Below are 18,965 nucleotides of genomic sequence, written 5' to 3' on the forward strand. Positions count from 1 at the left end.
ACAGATGACTGTGAAACGCTTTTCCGAGCCTTCTGTATCCTGTAGGGTCTCTTGTGAAGTTTTGCGAAGCTACTGGACTGCGAAGTAGAGCCAAACGATCTTTTTACATCCTGCTTTAAAACAGAGTTCTTTGGAAAAGTAGAAGATTGTTTCATCAACTGTTTTGTCCTGCTACCAAATTCTAAAGAGTCTTCTATCATCCTGCTTTTTCTTTTTTCTAGTCTAAGATGGCTACCAAAGGGATCGATGCATGATGCTGGGTGCAAATATTCCATGTGTTTTTTTAAAATGCTTCTTGCTGAAGTAGTAAAGGGACACATCTTACACATATACGTTGATGACTTTTTGGAGGATCCTAAATATGGATTTTTCAAGGATGCTTTTTTCTGTGTTTTCCTCTGGGACATGTCGCCACCAAGAATTGAACATTTGACTACTGCTCCATGAGCAATCCCTCGATGGCATTCCAGTTCATTTTCTGTCACAGCCATGAAATTGCACTCCTCACAGCAATAATATCTTTTATCTTTTTCGTGGGTCTTTGCATGCTGCACAAACGTTTTGGGACAATTGGTACCAAATACACATTGTGGGCACTGTAACCGTGCACTCCTACCCTCATCCTGAAGTTCTTTCAGCTCACGTATTTCTTCCATCAGTTTCTGCCTTCTTTCTTGGTGAATTATCATATGTTTAAGAAGTGAATTACGATCTCGAAATGTCCTTCCACATTCCCTACATGCATAGGGCCTGGGGACATTAAGATGTCGGAAATGACTGTTTCCATCCAAATGGTACATCATATGCCTATGCAGATGTTTCTTCTCCCTAAAATTCACATTGCACTTTGTACAGGGATAAAATGATGGTTCATCAGTACTAAAAGTAGATGGTGATTCAGAATCATTCTGTTCACATTTGTTTTTTAAAGTGTTGGAAAGAAAAGTGCTAGTGTGAACAGGGGAAGTATCTTCTGCACAGTTACTATTAGGACTATAAATGAGCTGCTGGATGGCATCAACAGCTTCCAGCTCCTCATCTGCAGATTCAGGCTTCACTTTACTCAGTGAGTATTTTTGTGGTTCTATTTGTAGGTCCTCATTCTGCTCTAGGAAGTCAACATTTAGTAGTTTTGATTTACAACTGCTATCATCAAAACAGTCCTCAGTATAGCGTGTAATTTTACTGACATCCATTTTCCTTTTTCGCTTTTTTTCTGAGCCTACTTTACAGTGAACGGGAGACTTCTCTACTGTTTCCTCATTTGTCATAAGGAACTGGATGAACTCTTTTTGTCTATCCCAGCTGGGATCACATCCTGATCTGAAACCACCTGTACCTGAGGAAATGCCTGTTAATGTATCGACACAATCGTCTTTTACTAGCAAATTTTTGTCATCCTCACAGACTTCTACAGGGCCTACTAAAGTGCTATCTACACTAGTTCCTACTGATTTCTGTGAATCACAACCAACTGAAGAAGAGGTAGGTAGATTTTTAATGGAATGAGTCAGGCTCTTAGCATGTGCTACATCGGGTAACAAAAATAAAACTTGGTGCTGATTTGATTTCTGTGTTGTACTCTTTGCAGGCAGCTGAAGATCATGAACCACTGTTAAAGTTGAGCAGGAATCTGTGTGATGACCTACAGTCTGTCCGGTAGTTAATGAAATACTGCCTTTACTCATAATGGAAGTCTTAGTTGAGGTGGAGTGTGAAACTGGTCCATTAACAGCAGTTCCTCTAGACGAGACAAAGTCTTCGCTAGAAACAGTAGGAGCACCAGTGTGTATAAATAGAGAAGTCTGGCCTCCACTTAAAGCTTTTTCAGATCTGTCCCTTGATAGCTCCTCAGGCAGAGTCAATGTATTGTTTGTCTGAAATGACGCATCGCTCTCTTGTGGTTTAGGAATGCCACCTTCTTCCTCAGATACGAAATTGTCATCACAAAGGATTTCCTCCTCTTCTTTAGCACCAGTGACTTCAGTATTTCTCTCTATATCATCCATATTGCTGGTCTGTCCATTAAGTACATTTATACTGAAAAGAAAACAAGAAAATGATCAGGTGATCACAGAAATAATGGCAATTTGAATTCACAACTTTCTTCAAAATCACCCTTCACACAGGAATCTAAACCCAGATTTTTAACAAGTTCAAAACCTGTTTAATCGATGAAGCAATTTTACAATCTATGCTATTTTGCTATGCTATAATAATACAGCAAAAAAACCCAGTATCTCAATTCAAAAAAAGCCTGACAACCTACACGCAAGCTAGATGGGAGAAATGAGATCGTTAAAACCTGTGCAAATGCATTCTACATACACATAAACAGAGTTTCCTCTTGGTTGTTTTCTAGAAGTGAAACAAGTCAGGAATAAAGGCTACTGAGACACCTTGCTAGTCATTTAGTGTTTGTTGCTGTCCCTGTTTGTTTCAAAGGGAAAAAAAAAACAACCAACTAAGCCAGCAACCATATTTTCCTTTAAGCAGCTAGGAAACTAAAATAATCTTTACCTATCTCAAGGTAGCACTTCTTTCAGAGTGTTTGTATACAACTGACCTGATGCTACACAAAAGCCTGCAGAAGTGTTTATATTGGTATTAAAGGAGAAGACACATCATCTGATAGACATAGCAATGATTCAAATTCATTGAAAAAATTAAATGTCTTCTTACAAAAGGACTCTCCTTGCTTTAAAATAAATAAATCAGATCATGCTTATAAGTTTATCATAAATAATGAGCAAATAATGTAGCACCTTCTCAAAAATGGAAAAAGTCTTCCCATTAGGAAAAAACCCATCAGGATTTACCTACCAGAGGAAATCACCATGTTGAATCCAGAACATAACAATAATAGTATCTACTAGTACAGAGAACTACTAGATATCAATTGCTTCTGGGAGGCCTTGTGTACATAAGCGTCTTTCTACAAATGACTTTCATTCATACACAAAAATCACACCCAGTCATACTTAGTAAGCACGACAAGAAGTTGCCTACACATGAAAATTGGTGTGTAATAAACAGGAGTGTGAACTTAAGTCCCCTTGGCATTTACTTCTTATATAGGTCCTCACAAGACAGTAAGCACAAGGCATTAAAATACCCATCCCAGCCAGAAATATCTATGTATTTTACAGAAATCACATATTATGCCCTTAAAGAGTACTATTCACTTTGATCTTCCAGGGGATTTGATTTGTACCATCATATGCTTAGTTTCACTAACTAATTAACACTTTGATTAGACTTAAAAGGAATCATTACTTAGACTCTTTGAATTAAGATGTTTTAACTCACAACTAATATCCATGGCTCCCTGCAATGGCCCTTCATCGAAATCAAGAAAGACCACTCCTGACATTCTTTTTTCCTAAGAAGAGAGAACAACCTGGTTAAACAACACTCCTGTCATCTTTATGCATTACACTCTAAAGTGAGTCCAGCATTTCTACTAGTTTTTCAATTCAATATTTTGACAGCTATCCACACAATTCAGAGTTAGCTATGGCCCCATGGAAATTCTGTTATTGTCTTTGTTTTGTTTAAAATCAGCAAAAGGAAAAAGTACTTTAGCCTCTTTTAAGTTTTTAAAAATCAAACTATGATTAATTTATTTACAAAATGAGTTATTTACTATTTTGAAGATAAAGTAATTACCTTTGGAGTAGAAATACAATGAAAGGATGTTGCAATTTTAGAAACTGTTTCTGTTGCTACTCACTCATTGAACTACCTAATTCACAAACACAGCAACATTCATGTAAGATGAATATGAAATGTTCAGTGTATGAAGTATTTGGCTGTATTATTTATCTGTAACATACCTTTAAGCAAATGTTCTACTAGACACTCCAGTTTCTCATCTTCCCATTTCTTAGATTTTTGCATTTCTTTGCTGTTTTGAGATGGGTCATTTTCCACCACAACATAAACTTCCAATAAGATCACATTCAAATCTATCACCCTAAAATGGTGATAATGCACCACCCAGCAGGAGACACAGTGCAAACACATACTAAGAAGCAAGAATGCAAAAGTAAATTAAAATACATGAAATCTACAAGAATGCACAACAGCTCCAACAATTACACAACTGAATAATGTAAGCTTCATACAGTAACAGGCAGCAGAGTATAAAAATATTCACAAAAAGTTTAGAAGAAATTTAGTGAGCCAATTTTGTCTCAGATGTGCATTTTCCTTGTTTTGCTATTGCAGAGCTAGACAAACGTATGCTCAGTCAATTTGAGAGCCTGTATTAGCTTTTCTCAACAGGAAGCAATGTTGCTAACAAAGTGGTAAATTCAGTGATAATGAGTGGCTTCGCCGTTACCACCTCTGAGGTAAAACCTTCCATGTTCCAAGTTCCACCCATCTGTTATGGTGTGTGAGGTTCAGAAGAAAAATAGACACTTCCCATTTAAAGTGACTTCATTGGTACTCCCTGAACAGCGGGGAGGCAAACTGAGAATATCATGCCTGCTTGGAGACTGCCATCCTCATTATCAGGATGGCTCCAGAAAACTTTTCACAGGTTTATGTGATGACGGCAAACCCTTGTCGCTTTTTACAAGACCATACTGACACTAAATATTAGTGTTAAAGCTTAAGTTAAAAAGGTGGCCAGGGCCCCATATGATCACCTTTAAACCAATACTCTCTTCAGAGTTCTTATGAACAATATCCAAAATATGACATTACGCAATAATGTAGGAGACTCTTCTTCATATAGTGGATTTATGAAGACTGCGAACTATTCCATATGGATCTGATTAGAAGTCTTCTATGGTAATACAGCTGTCCCTACAGATTTTGGTCTTCTAATCAAGCCTGAAATTCTTACTGTATCAATAACATCACTGTTACATTTTAATAATTTTCTGCTAATTATCACACTATTTTCCACCTATCAGGGTGGTACAATTCACTATTTTATGTGCAGGGTAAGAAGCAATTTTAACAGCACTGCATTAAAGAAAATATTTACAATATCTTTTTAAATTACAGTAATTTAGAGTCTCGTCATGACACTGAGTCAGGATGCGATACCTCATTTACATTGTCTACTCCACATGCAGAAATTTATGCAGTAACAATGACAGGTTTAACTAGACACATGTGAGAAAACATTCCACATAATGCCATCCTTTTTGAGGAAATGTTATCATCTAACTTCAGGGACTATTCAGGAAGTGTAACACTCAAAAAGAAACATTTCCTAATCTGAACACTCTGAGGGAAAAACATATAAATTTTAGAAAGTCTGTCATTGTGAGAACTAAGATATAACTGAGGCTATACAATATTCTTTGTATGTTTCCATCACAGTTTTAAAAGTTCTTCTCTATAGTATATCAGAAACACAAAATTATTTATGGCAAAATATAGCCATTAATCCTTACTTATAGTCATTAATCCTTACTTAGTGTACTTGAGAAATTAAACATCGAGACCAAATTTTAAACTTGCTGCAAATAGTGCTTGTTATATCCTCTACCAGGGTAAGCATTAGACAGTTGAGGTAACTTGGTTTTAAGCACACAGTGCAATATACCTAGGAGATAACTGTAAAAATGGCAATGTTCAAAAAGCTTATCCATGTACACAGTCCCAGGCTTATACCTTTGAAAGACACTTTATCTAAAAGACCAGGGCAAATTATGTGTAATTATTTCAGTTAAACCTAGAATGAGTGCAGTGTAGTTAACAGTGTTACTCCTGGTTTACATGATACACTATTTAGAAATTATTTCACATTGTAAGTAGAAAACAACCCATTATTTAGCCAACTAAGCCACATCCCACTCCTGTTTAATTAAGTACTTTTAAATGTACATATTTTTTAGTGGTTTTTTTATAACAAAATATCAGTATCTAAAATCATAATGAGTTCTGTAGACATGATTGCCTGTGGCCAGATACAGTAAGCATTAAAAAAAGTGTAAGGTCAGACCTATCTTCAAGCTGACAGATCACAATTTAAATGCCTGAAGCTAATCTTATTGTCTCAAAAATCTTGAACATCAGTATTTTTGCAAACTATCAGCACTTGCTATAACACCCTTACTACACTACATCTTGAGGTTACTACAGAAGAAATGAGGTGATAATTGCATATTAACATAATTATTCGTTAATCCCTCTGAGCAAGCTTCCTAGGTCACTCAGTAATTCAGATTAGATACAACCTTCCTGCCACCACTTTATGATGTCCACTTCCTGTTCATTAATAATTCTTTTTGATAGAAATGTACTTAATGCCATTGTTCTATGTACACTATTAATTGTATTTATTACCAGTAGGTTTAAGGCATTTCCAAGTTCTTACCTCATAATGATGCTTGCTATGTGACAGGGTCACACACCAAGAGTATTGCCTTCACGCAACACTAGTTCATTAAATCTTACACTCCTGTTGGTAAGTGTACTATACTCCTGCCTATTAGCAGTAGTAGTCAGAGATATGCCAGTTTGTTAAAAAAAAAAATCTTGTTTTTATAAGGATTTACAATAGATTTGAAAGCACACTGGAGCTGAAAGATTAAAACTAAGAATTTGGTTGAGTTTGTGAAAAGCATGAAGTGTGTTTCTGCATTTTGATATCAAGTTTCTCATTAAATGCATAAATTTAAGGCAATCACCTAAAAGCACAAAGTGACTTAAGTGGTACATAAACTTAGAATTCATCTCCTAAATTAATTTAATCAGCCTAATGAGAAAAACACAAGAAATATAGTATGCTTCAGCAGTGCTGTAATGAAGGCAAAAATATACTTGTCCTGTGCTAAGTAACTCCTCATAAGTCAAGCTCTTTAAGCAGGTACATGAATTAGCAGGATATTGAAGGAATTATTCAAATATTCAAGAGGCAGGAAAGATGTTTCAGGTTTGCAGTTCCCATTTAGATTTTTCTTCAAGACTATTATGTAAATAGAGAACACTAACAGAACTTACCATTTTACTGACAAGTGTTCCTGTAATAAAGCTTTCTCAAATGACAGTATATTAAAGATGATGACACTGAAGTCAGATTTTTAGGCAACAGCAGACCAGGGAGAGATTAAGTACACTGCAGCACAGGACTGAAGAGGTGTGCACATCCTTATATTTTGGCCTAATATAGTCTACTCCTTTGACAATCATGGCAAACATCAAGCACAGACCTTCTATCAAAAGTAAAATGTTTAAGAAGCTTTGGAAAATGAAGGTTTGTAGAGAGTAGTAAATTAGCACAAACAAGCCACATCTTGAGAAAAAAATGGCACTTAGAGAATAGCTGCACAATATTTTTGCCTTTTCCACGCAGAAATGCACACAATTCCCACCTCCTGAGTGTTGGGTGTTAATCTAGCAACATGAATATCCAAAGTCAATAAACTAATGATATGTTGATCATTGGAAGAATATTTTTAGTTGTTTTTCCACTTCCTTCTTAAAAAGATAGGAAGATCCACCCTTCATATGGAAACCCAGCCACAGAGCCTGACAACCACAGAATGAGTCAGTGACTCACCCTCCTTCAGCTTCTACTCATGTTTGCAAATTAAGGTGTTGAAAATACATTCCCTTCTGCACAGCAGAGACACTATCTGTAAACTGCCATGCCCTCCCACACCTACTTTAAATACAAGTCTCTCACTATTAATATAACCACAGTCTGAGGAGTTCCACCGACAACAACTTAATTAAGATACATAGCTGTTCAAGTGAATACACGCACATCAGAAAATTTTTATAGCTAATCAGATTCCTGTATCCAAAATTATTGTTAAAGCAGCAAGGACAATTACTGGTACAATACTAAGTTGTATTATTCCTAAATAAAGAAATACAAAATTATGGCCAGCCATAGTATAACCTTTTGTTATACTGTTGAAAGATTCACTAAGTTGTCATACTCTCTGTGGAAATAGTTGACAAAAAGGAAACTTTGAATTACAGAAGAATCATCACACAAAAGCAGGCTGTCTTTTCAGTAAGATCATAGCTGGAAATATGAAACCGAAAGCACACTTTCAGAAAATTTACCTGAACGCTTGTTTGTAATGAAACAATTTCTTCAAAAGCTGTGTGTCAGGTAGTAAGGAAATAAAAATCCCAAGTTAAAAGTGCACATATTCCAGAAAAGATAAATATTTCTGGTCTAAAGCGTTTAAAAATGATATTTTAACATCTCACATGTGAAAGGAAAACAGTACACAACTGAAGAATGACTGTCTTACAATTTAGAGATCAAGGAAGAGAATACCATGTACTGCTACCAATCACTCTAACTTATTCCTCTAATATTGATTTGTTTGGGAAAATAAACCAGTTTGTCACAATGGGGTGCATCATGCTAAAATCCAATACTGAAATCAATAAAATAAATGATAATACAATTGAAGTGTCACAAGAATCAGACTTATGACTTAAAAAAAATACTCTTGGAGTTTTATGTGCTAATGCAGCAGTTCATTGGCAAAGACTCAAAATGAATTAGGTATTTATAAAAGACATCTAGCCAGACAAAAAAAACAACAAACAAAACCAAAGCCACCAAAACACTTTGAATCTGGTAATTTAAGAACAGTCACGCATTATCTGGCAATTCCACAGGCTTCCTTAACTTCCCCCAGCACTCCACAACTGTGCTCACTGAGGACAGGCAAGTCTCTCTGTTCCTGCAGCTGTCTATAGCTTGGGTTTTTAGCAGCATGATCTGTTTCTAATTGCATAGCTATTAGTTTCTACTAAAGATGAGAACTACAAATATTATATTTTCCTAAATGCAGGCACAAGTCTGAAAAATGACTTAACACTGTGATAACACATTCTGTCCAAAAGTGTTCCCTTACTTTTACATGCAAAGATACATTATTTTTCTTTATGTCAATCTTACACACACCTCTTTTTGAAAGAAAGTAAATGTTTGTGAAAAGGTTTTTCATCTCTTACAGAAGTCCCAAAAGTCCTGCCTTTTTTTTATTTTTCTCTTGTGAAGTACCATTTTTATCAGTGTGCCAAAAAAATGTAAGAGTTATTTAAAATACAAAGTGTAGCTGGTGGCCAGTATCAAGTGTTGTATATTGTAGTAAATACTAGGTTCAACGCTGATCAACATCTTTACTGATTACCAGGATAGGGCAGAAAGTATTCTCAGCAAGTTTGCTGATGACACAAGACTTAGAAGAGTGACTGATACAGCAGCATCTTGTGCTGCATTCAGATGGACCTCAAGAGGATGACTGAAACCTTGTAAAGTTTAAAGTAAAGCATTATGTCCTGCATCATAAATAACCCCTAGCAACTGTACATAATGGAATGCAGCTTTGCAGAGCAGTATCTGAGGATCTTGTTGGACAGCAAGCTGAACATGAATACCCTTTGTTGTGGCAAAGGTGGCCGACAGTATCCTGTTCTGCATTATGATCATTGCTAGCATAGCAGAGGTGGTGATCCTTCCGCTTCAACTTAGCACTGGTTAAGGCTACAAGCAGAGCAGTGTGTCCAGTTTTGAGCTTGCCAGTCCAAGAGAAATATGGAGCTATTAGAGGGAGTCCAGTGAAGGGCCACTGAGACAAGAGACTGGAGCATCTCATATAAGGAAAGATTGATAGAGCCAGGACTATTCAGTCTGGAGGAAAGAGAAGGCTAAAGGATAAACAATGGGTACAAACTAAAATACGTGAGTTTCTATCTGAAGACATGGAAAACTTTACTGTGAGAGTGATTGTCCTGGGATGCTCAAAGAGGTTCTAGAGCCTCACAGAACCCGCCCTTACCAGCAATGTTGATCTAACTCCAGTCACAGTAAAATATTTCACAAAGAGCACATTCCAGGAAGTACCTGTGGCAGTTTAGGCTGGGTGTTTCCTGTTGCTGCCACACAAAATACACCTCCGGTGTCCCAAATGTCCAGCCCAGTGGGTGGACACAGGAAATAGTGTATTTCATACCCATAATATCCTATGCCCTATAAATCTATCTGCAAAGTCATTCACTTCCTCTTTCTTCCCTCTCTGCTCCCGTGAGCGAGACGCTCCCTGTCAGGTAGTAGTGAGGGAGTTATCTCAAGGCCTCTTAGGCCTGGCTAGACCTAATGCCAGGAGAAGAAGGGGGAAGGAGCAGTCTCAGACCTGGCCAGCTGAGACTAGCCTAGCGGGGGGTTGTGGGGTGGAGGGAAGAAAGAGCCCTGGGGGTTTTACATGAGAAGGGGAATGTTGGGAGGCTTTTGGGAATGCTGTAAGGGGACTCTGTATGCTTTGGGTTTCTTTTGTCACTATGTTTATAGCTTTCTGTAAAACACTAATTGCTTTTCCATTTAAACTTTCCATCAATTCTGCAGTCCATTTGTGTGAGTGTCATTCTTTTGCCCCCTTTGGGGGCAAGAGAGGATCTGCCTGGCCTCAAACCAGGACAGTACCTACATTCTTCCAGGCTCTAGTCTCACCACTATAGCTCTTACATGTGGGATAACAACAAAATGAAAGACCTGCTGTCACTGCAGATGATTTTGGCTTGCAGAAAAGAGGAAGTAGCCTCAACATGAAACCATATGCTGCCAAATTGCTCTGCTATATACCAGAATGTTTTTTTCTTTGCAGCTGAACCAATTTAAGTAACTCCTGCCTTCCTCCATTTACCTACATTCCTTCTTTCACACTTGATGAACAATTTCATTATCCATCTTTAAAGGCCAGGACCCACAAACTGCTGAATTGGCACAATTGAGAGGCCAAAACTATGAGTAAGTGCACAAACTTCTATGAGATTCGCTGACAGAAAGATCTACCAGAAAAATCTATTTTCAAGAAATTTTTAATCAACAAATATAGGAAATTGAAATGCTGAGAACATTTCAGAAGGTGAAAAAGACTTGGCAGTCCTCTATTTAGCTACAAAAGACAACACTCTCATATGAAGAACACTACCACAAAAAAAAAACCAACTTATGTTCTAAAATGACTTGAAATATACCTCTCAAAGTAATATGCTAGAAGAAAAGGTAAAATAATTCAATTAGGGGACATTAACTACATCTTCTGAGAATACTATTAATACAAGAAATACTCTTAAATTACATATGAGACATGATAGATAGTTTTTCCATAGAGACATGCAAACACCAATCCTTCCAGTAGATTAAATAAAAAACATTTTAATTTCTAAAACGTATCACTGACTTTCAGAAATTTAAATCCAAATCTGCTCCCTCTTAACCTATGGCTGTACAAAAATCAAAGTCACTTTATCTGCTCAAAACCAAGTCTTTTTGAAGCCAGGTACTGCCACCAAGTGGTGGTGAAATTCTGTATGCAAATCTAATTATTCCCCATGTACAGAGTACACAGAACTGAAAATGCCTCCCCCACTGCCAAATGAGTGATAATGTACTAACATAAAGACATTTAAAGTTATTTCATCAAAGCAGAACCTACAGAATTTGCATATCTAAATGTAAAACTGACCTTCAATTTAGAAACTAATATTTTTCCTGTAACTCTCCTTTTGTTAAGACTTTAATGTGCAGCCAGGCAAAGAACCCTTTCTTTCAATATGAATCCAATAAATAAACAAACCGACTATAAGAATTAGCTGTTTTTCATAACTCTATACAAATTCCCACAGATTACAACTACATGGCTACAGAGGTCTTATTTTTATCATAATTCCAAATTTCAGGAAAGGACAACTCAGTAATTGAAACAAAAGACCTCTTAAGTCACAATCATTACATTGAATAGCTTATCCAGTTCACAAGATGACTACAATTTGTAAAGATCACAACCAGACTAGGCACTGTCAGTCCTACATATCACAGGTGAAAACTTGCATGACAACACGATGCTGCACAATGGATTTACAGTCCAACTTTCTTAAAGACAACATTAAGAACAGTCTAACCCATTTTATTGGGACAGATCTTTGACCATGACACACCTTTCAGCTTTGGAAAAATCCTGACCTTTTTCCTATTATATTTAATAAAACTGTAATCCATTTTTATCCACCATAATCTGAAACATATCTATCAATTTCAACATACTTTTTTTTTGTTGTTAACTATGTGCTATACATATTTTAATAATATCACAAATGTTATTCCTTTTGCTGATGTAGAGACTTAAGTGCTAAAGCATGCTACTTTTATCAATTATACAACTACTGCCTGAAATGAACACTCTGCTTTCATTAATTTAATTTAGAACCTTAGTGTAGTGAATGACATTGGTGGTATTTACCCATCCTTATCAACAAACTAGCTCTCATCATCCTCTACATTCTTTCAGTGGTCAAGGCTTAAAAGGCTAGTAGTTTAAGTAACAGTGCCAGGCACAATCTAAAAAAGTATAAAATAGATTTCTTTGACTAAGAACAAAAAACTCAGTCAGCTTTGAGAAAGTTATTATCCTTGTTGATGGACACATGAAATAATAGCTCTGTACATGACCAGATGAACAGATAAACCTTAATTTCTAGTGACAAGAAAAGTTAAGGTCACTCCCCTAATAATTGGGTTTTGGTTGGCTGGGGTTTTTTTTGGTGTCTGGACTGAGTTGTGGGAATTAAGTTCATTACTTATAAATCTACGGGATACTGCAGCCATGACACTTGAGTGGAGACAGACAACAAAGACAGTTGGGAAATGCAGGTTATTTGTTAATTTTAAGTGTTTCAGTTGTCCTTGATGCCCTTCACTGAACCTTATTCAGCTCTGCTATGTTGTTTTTCAGTCACTACATTAACACTCAAGGAGCAATACACACCACAATGTGATGCACCTATGGTGTGTCAGAAATCTGAACAACTGGATCTGGGTTTTGTTTTCTTCTGTTCCCTGATAATATCTAATATTTTCATTGATCTACTAGCTATTGAGTTATTTTTACACAAATTCCACAACCTCAAGATCTCCTCTAAGAGTAACAATACTGATCAAATGTCATTATACTATTTCTATGTATTCTTTTACACACTTTCTCAGATAATAGCTTTTTTGTATTACATATAGCTAACCACCATTAAGATGAAAGGTCTTCACAGTTTCATTCGGGAGATTTCAAGCTTAAAGAAAATGCTGTTGTGTATTAGACTTCTCAACTAATTTTCTGTATTTAAACCACTAATGAAATAAATTAAGAAAGAGAACATAAAACGTAAGCATTAATTACTGAAAGCATTAGAAGGCACACAATATGAACTAAATATTATTCTGAATTCAAGTTCCCATCCTAGTCACAATTCTTGTTTTATACTCATCCTCAGTGAGAGAAAAAGGTATTTCCTCCTGCAGTTATATTTACTCCTTTTCTCAAAGCAGTACACTTTAGAAACCTACAAAATCAGGCTAAGCCAGTAAACACCCTCTGTGCATAAGCACATGCATATTACAGCAGTACAGCTTACTTCTAATTGTTCATAGTTCAGAAGACAATTCATAATTGAAGTTCTGAATCAGCTACACATTATACAAAGCAACACTGAAGACTTGTTTTAAGATTCCCCACAACACATTTCATGATAATCACTATTTTGAAGTTGACAGCAGTCAGTCTTAGAAGAGCAGAAGATACAAACAAAGCAGTTCATATCTATTTTAACATGAACACAGTACATTTTCAGAGGTACATTAAGTCTACATATTAATTGGATATTTGAAATCAAGAATCAGCTTGTCTAAGCAAGCAGAATCTCACTCTCACCTCCTCAGAACCCCAAGTTACCACAAGAAGCTCTATTCTGAGATGTCATGTAAGTCAAACAGCAATCAGGAAATGAGAAGCCAGTTTTTGTTCATTACGGAAGCCCATGTACAGGAGTCCATCACATCCTGTCTCCACGGCAGAGAATTTACCAAACTGTGGGGCCTTATCTACTCTTGAAAGACTCAAGCTAAAACAGATTAAAGCACACTGCTCATTAAGTGTTTCATATAATTCAATGGAAATTGGTTTTATAATTTACAGTATTCCTAGAGTAGATTATCAAGTAGCACGAAGAAAGATAGAAAGAAAAAAAGCTGGCCTTAGCCAATTTTTTCTCAAAATAATGGTGGGGAGGGAGAGGTGCCAAAGTTACAGACAATTTTCCTAGAAGAACACTTTGCAATTGCAAATAGACACTTAAGTTCTGCAGCTCATGAGTACCAGCAGTAAATCTTCTAATACTTTTTTCTTTCAAATAGTTCCCAGAAGGGTTCCTAAGGATAGGCAGGGAAGGGGAAAAAAAACAACAAACAAAACAACCCCAAAACCACAACAACCCAAAACACCCCACAAAAAAACACCAAACCCACAACAGAATTTAGTTATTAAAAATCTGAAATGTTCTTCTGGTACAAATTTCCCATACAGTTGTTTTTCAATAGAATAAGTACCAGTTTAACATGCCACTTTGACAATGCAAAGTACACTTCCAGTATTTTAAAATCAGGTCGGCAATATGCAGAGGATCAATTCCCTTTGAAATATTCCTAATTCTGGCTCTCAACAGCCAGCAGAATGGTTTGATAGCTTTTTGACTATAATTTAGGGAAGAAAAGCATAATACTCACCATAATCTTTATTATTAAGGGAATGTGCGGTTTGTTCCTATTTTGTGACCATGGAAGTAACACTATGCCCATAAATTACAGTGAGCAAATACCAAGTCTCAATACAAGTTTCACTGACCACTTTTTCTGAGTGTTGAGCAGTATAACATAGAATCAGAGTAGTTTGGGTTGGAAGGGACCTTTAAGATCACCTAGTTTCAACCCCACTGCCACAGGCAGGGACACCTCCTGCTAATCCATGTTGCTCAAGATCCTATCCAAACTGGCTTTGAACATTTCCAAGGTTGGAATCTCCACAGCACTTCTGGGCAACCTGTTCTAGTGCTTCATTACCCTGATAGTAATGAATTTCCTTCTAATGTCTAATCTAAGTTTAGCTTCTTCCAGTTTGAAGTCATTAACCCCATACTGTCAGTATGTGCCTTTGTAAAAAGTCCCTCTCCAGCTGTTCTGTAGGCCCCTTTCAAATATTGGAAGACTGAAACAAGGTCTTCTCTAGGCTGAACAACCCCAACTCTCTCAGCCTGTCTTCACCAGAGGTTCTCCAGCCCTCTGATTAGCTTCATGGTCTTCCTCTGGACCCCTTCAAAGAGTTCCATGTAATTCTTGTTTTGCAGGCTCCAGAGGTGGACACAGTACTTCAGGTAGGGTCTCAGAAAAGCAGAGCAGAAGAGGAGAATCACCTTTCTTGACCTACTGTCTAGACTTCCTTTTGATGCAGCCCAGGATATGTTTTCCAGGCTGCAAGCACACACTGCCAGCTCATGTTGAGCTTCTCATCAACCAGCACTCCTAAGTCCTCCTTCTTAGGGCAGCTCTCTATGCATTCTCTTCCCAGGCTGTATTTCTGATTGGGATTGCCCCAATCCAGGTGCAGGACTTTGCACTTGGCTTTGTTGAACTTCATAAAGTTGGCACTGGCCCAGCTCTCAAGCCTGTCAAGGTCCCTCTGGGTGGCATCCCTTCAATCCAGTGTGTCAACCACACCACACAACACAGTGTGAATGGCAAACCTGCTGAGGGTACACTCAATCCCAGTATCCATGTTGCTAAGATGTTAAACAGTTCTGGTCCCATTACTGACCCATGAGAAATCACACTGACCATTACTCATTGAGTGTGATCATCAAGCCAATTCCTTATTCACTGAGTGGTCCGCCCATCAAATCCATGTATTTCCAATTTAGAGACTGGGATGCTGTGGGGGGACAGTGTCAAATGCTTTGTACAAGTCCAAGGAAAAAAACTAGTCCAGGTAGTTATGGTATTTTAAAAGGATAACAAAACCTGTACTCACCTTTAATTAAGCTGCGAGATCCACTTCCACATTAAAACAGATCTGCAAAATAAAACAAGAACTTACTGTACAGCTAGCATTGCTTTCTGCTTGTGTTCTAGACTATCAAATGACAAGCAAAACACAACGAAATCCACAGATACAGAAGTATGCTATCACTTTTGACTCAGAGGAGAAATACCAACATTTCAGTGGTCTCCTCTCAAATATAGGTAATTTCCAAATAATGCAATGTTGATGCTCTAATGAAGAAACCCACCAAGAAATCCTATCAAAGATACACGTTATTAAACTAAGCAGACAGAGTAAGGGGAGAAAAGTTGCATGGTAAGAAAAGCTCTGCTACATTTTCTGCTAGTGCCTTCAAAGTCAACTGTCTTAAGTTTCCTGAATGGAAAATGAAGCACAGAGAGGAAATGGTTACATACGAAAGCTTGGGGTTTTTTTTTTGTTGCTTGCCTTTTTATAAAAATCTTGCTGGGGGTTTTTAAAAAAAAATGTCTGAGATTAAGTGTCAGAGAGTTTTAAACCTGGGCCTCACAAATTCCTTATCTTTCCTAGGACAAAACTATGTTTATTATTTTAAGGCTAGATGGCCCATTTAAAATCATCACTCGATCTGCCTGCATGAAGGCTGATTAATGTCAGATTAAATGCTCTAATTTCAGTTTTGTTCATGGATCTTCAACAGAATTACACACAGAAATTTTCAGTTCATATGTGAAGCATCTGTACTAAATTAATGTATCCACCACCTAAATTTAACTCTGAAAGAGGTATCTATCCTCACACGCTGCCTGAGATTCTTTCCCTCAGTTTGTTCACAAACAGCATGTTGATCCTGAGTTCCCCAGTCTGCCTGTAACTGCCTCAAAGACACCCATTTAAATTACAAGGAGGGTAAGAAAAAACACGTCTTTCCAAAAAAAATCTTGCTGGGCAATATAAAGCAACAGAAGACAAATAGCCAAGTCTCTTTCCCTAGCTCCAGGATCATTTCTTAACCGTCACATTAAACCGCAGCACTTAAACATTAATATTGTTCAAATGATACGCTCATTTATCAAATGTATTACAGAACATTTAAAAATTCTTCAGTCAAGTTTCAGACTCATATTCGTGTGCCTAGAAAAGCAGAAGTTTTACTTTCAAACAGCAGCAGAGCCCTACTGTACATTACAGAAGGTAAATGTAAAGTTACAGGTAAACATGCCCACAAAATACAATCTGCAGACATGAAAAGCCAGACCACCTTTCACAAAAATGTGACAGAAGGTCTATGCAGGCTTTACATTGCCAAACACTAAAATCAGCAGTAAGACAGACGTCTCAGTAAACCTCTGCACTTTGACTGGGCAGAGTCAACCCCACTTGTCTCCCTGCAAGAATTACATCAATGACCAACTCCATGTAAAATGGTCTCAGAATGCCACTGTAGCAATTCTCACATCTTCTGAACACTGCCATTAGCTAAACAGTAGCAATAACTGTTTCAACATAGATTTGGGGGACTGCAATTCAAATGCAGATAGAATCTTTGCATCAAAGGATTAAGCCCAACCAACCATACATCACTGTGGTAATACAGCAGGTTGTCATAGGATCCCTTACTTCCATAGAAGCAGATTACTTTGGACCAATCAGTTCATTCTATTGACATAAAATGGGAAGTCTTACCTTACATTCCCTATCTGGAGGGCATGTACTCTTGTACTCAGTGAATTTGCTCTTTATAGAAAAATAAAATGCAAGTACTTTTGAATTGAAGCATTCTTTGGTTCACAGAGAGCTCACAGATCACTTTGGGGATAAATTTTGGGGTTATTTCAATCCACCACTATCAAATTAACACCTAATATTCACTTCAAGACTTTTAATATTTGGATAACTGAGTACCTCAATTTTTTCCCAGTAGATCCAAGACAGGTAGATCTCCAAGACTCCTCATTGAAATCAGTGATTTTGAAATCACAATTGCTTTGGCTCCCATTTTTCCTGTCTTAATTCTCATTATCAGGAAATGAAGTGAGAATGAAAGACACTCTCCCTCACCAGTTAATAAAGACAATATCAAAAGGGACTCAGATGCAGGCAAGAAATGTAGTTAGAGAATGTTCACTTTGAGACAGCACCATTCAGAGTCAAAAGGGGCCCATGGCCAGTACAAGAACTTTTGCAAAATGGTTAGGCTTCTGATCACTGATAAACAGCTGCCTGTTATGATAAGGGCAGAGAACAGGAAGTGGAAGGAAAAGTGCAATAGTGGAGTTGGGCGGTATCTCAAATGCATCCCCAGTGATGCTAAAGAACCCAGATGGATTAAAAGTTCTTAAAAGAATAAACATTTAACATTGACTGGTAAATGAGAATCAAAGCTGGTTCAGTGCTAGCAATGAATCACCTTGACCAGTTACAGAAAAACCCTCCATGCCAATGATATGTCTTTTCATGTGATACACAAAAAGACCCCATTGTAGGCACAAGTAGTTCTCCGTCATGTATAAAATGACAAAGTGACATTTGTGGGTATTACTGAAAGACAGACCCCCCCCAAGGGTATGAGCAACCAAGAAATAGAAAGATATTCTCAAAAAGCATTTAAAAATAATTTAAAAGGCTGTATATACAGGCTGTAAAATAATTGTAACATAATCACACTAGCCTAGTTAGAATTTTTAACCATTCTAGCTAGCTAGAGATCAGCTACAAAGGCTTTCATACTACTACTTTCCCAAGTAAACAACAGCCACAGTCACTATTTGAAAATTCAGGTTCATAAAGAATTAAGTTAACTACCTTCACATCTATAAAGACAGCAGCAAATACTATTCATAACTCTTGTATGAAGTTCATAAACATTCAATACTAGGTTTATATAGACAATTAATCTAATTAAAATGTGAGTTACTACAGAAACTTCACCTAGCTGCTTCTCTTGTCATTAGCCATCATCAAGACTGAATTTATTTTTATTCACTATTTATGTTATTAGGGGTCTAATTATTTTATAAACTATTTCCTATCACATCCCCCTCTCTGGGGGAAATGTTTAAGAAACACTAGAATGCAAAGTTGTATGAATCAATAAAATTTGCAGTAATCCTGACAAGAGTTTTGAAC

At 37.0% G+C, this 18,965-nt stretch overlaps 1 protein-coding gene across 14 annotated transcripts in view; it reads right to left on the minus strand.

Moving 5' to 3' along the window:
* ZNF644 (zinc finger protein 644) overlaps window positions 1–18,965 on the minus strand; it is an 82,238-nt gene that overhangs the window by 16,761 nt on the left and 46,512 nt on the right. For 6 of the 14 annotated variants that reach the window (XM_068141230.1, XM_068141235.1, XM_068141229.1 and 3 more), the window contains 2 exons: window positions 15,846–15,887; window positions 3–2,040 (listed from right to left, as the gene is read on the minus strand). In XM_068141230.1, coding sequence (XP_067997331.1) covers window positions 3–2,009 — 2,007 coding nt within the window. In that variant the 5' untranslated portion in view covers window positions 2,010–2,040; window positions 15,846–15,887. Of the gene's footprint in view, window positions 1–2; window positions 2,041–3,309; window positions 3,383–3,836; window positions 3,984–15,845; window positions 15,888–18,965 lie in introns of those variants that run through there. The other 8 variants (XM_068141236.1, XM_068141232.1, XM_068141237.1 and 5 more) reach the window with 3 other exon arrangements.

The sequence above is a fragment of the Melanerpes formicivorus genome, unplaced genomic scaffold (genome assembly GCF_026170545.1).
Source record: "Melanerpes formicivorus ecotype bairdi unplaced genomic scaffold, bMelFor1.0.p_v2 SCAF_7, whole genome shotgun sequence".
In the NCBI taxonomy this organism is placed as follows: Eukaryota; Metazoa; Chordata; class Aves; order Piciformes; family Picidae; genus Melanerpes; species Melanerpes formicivorus.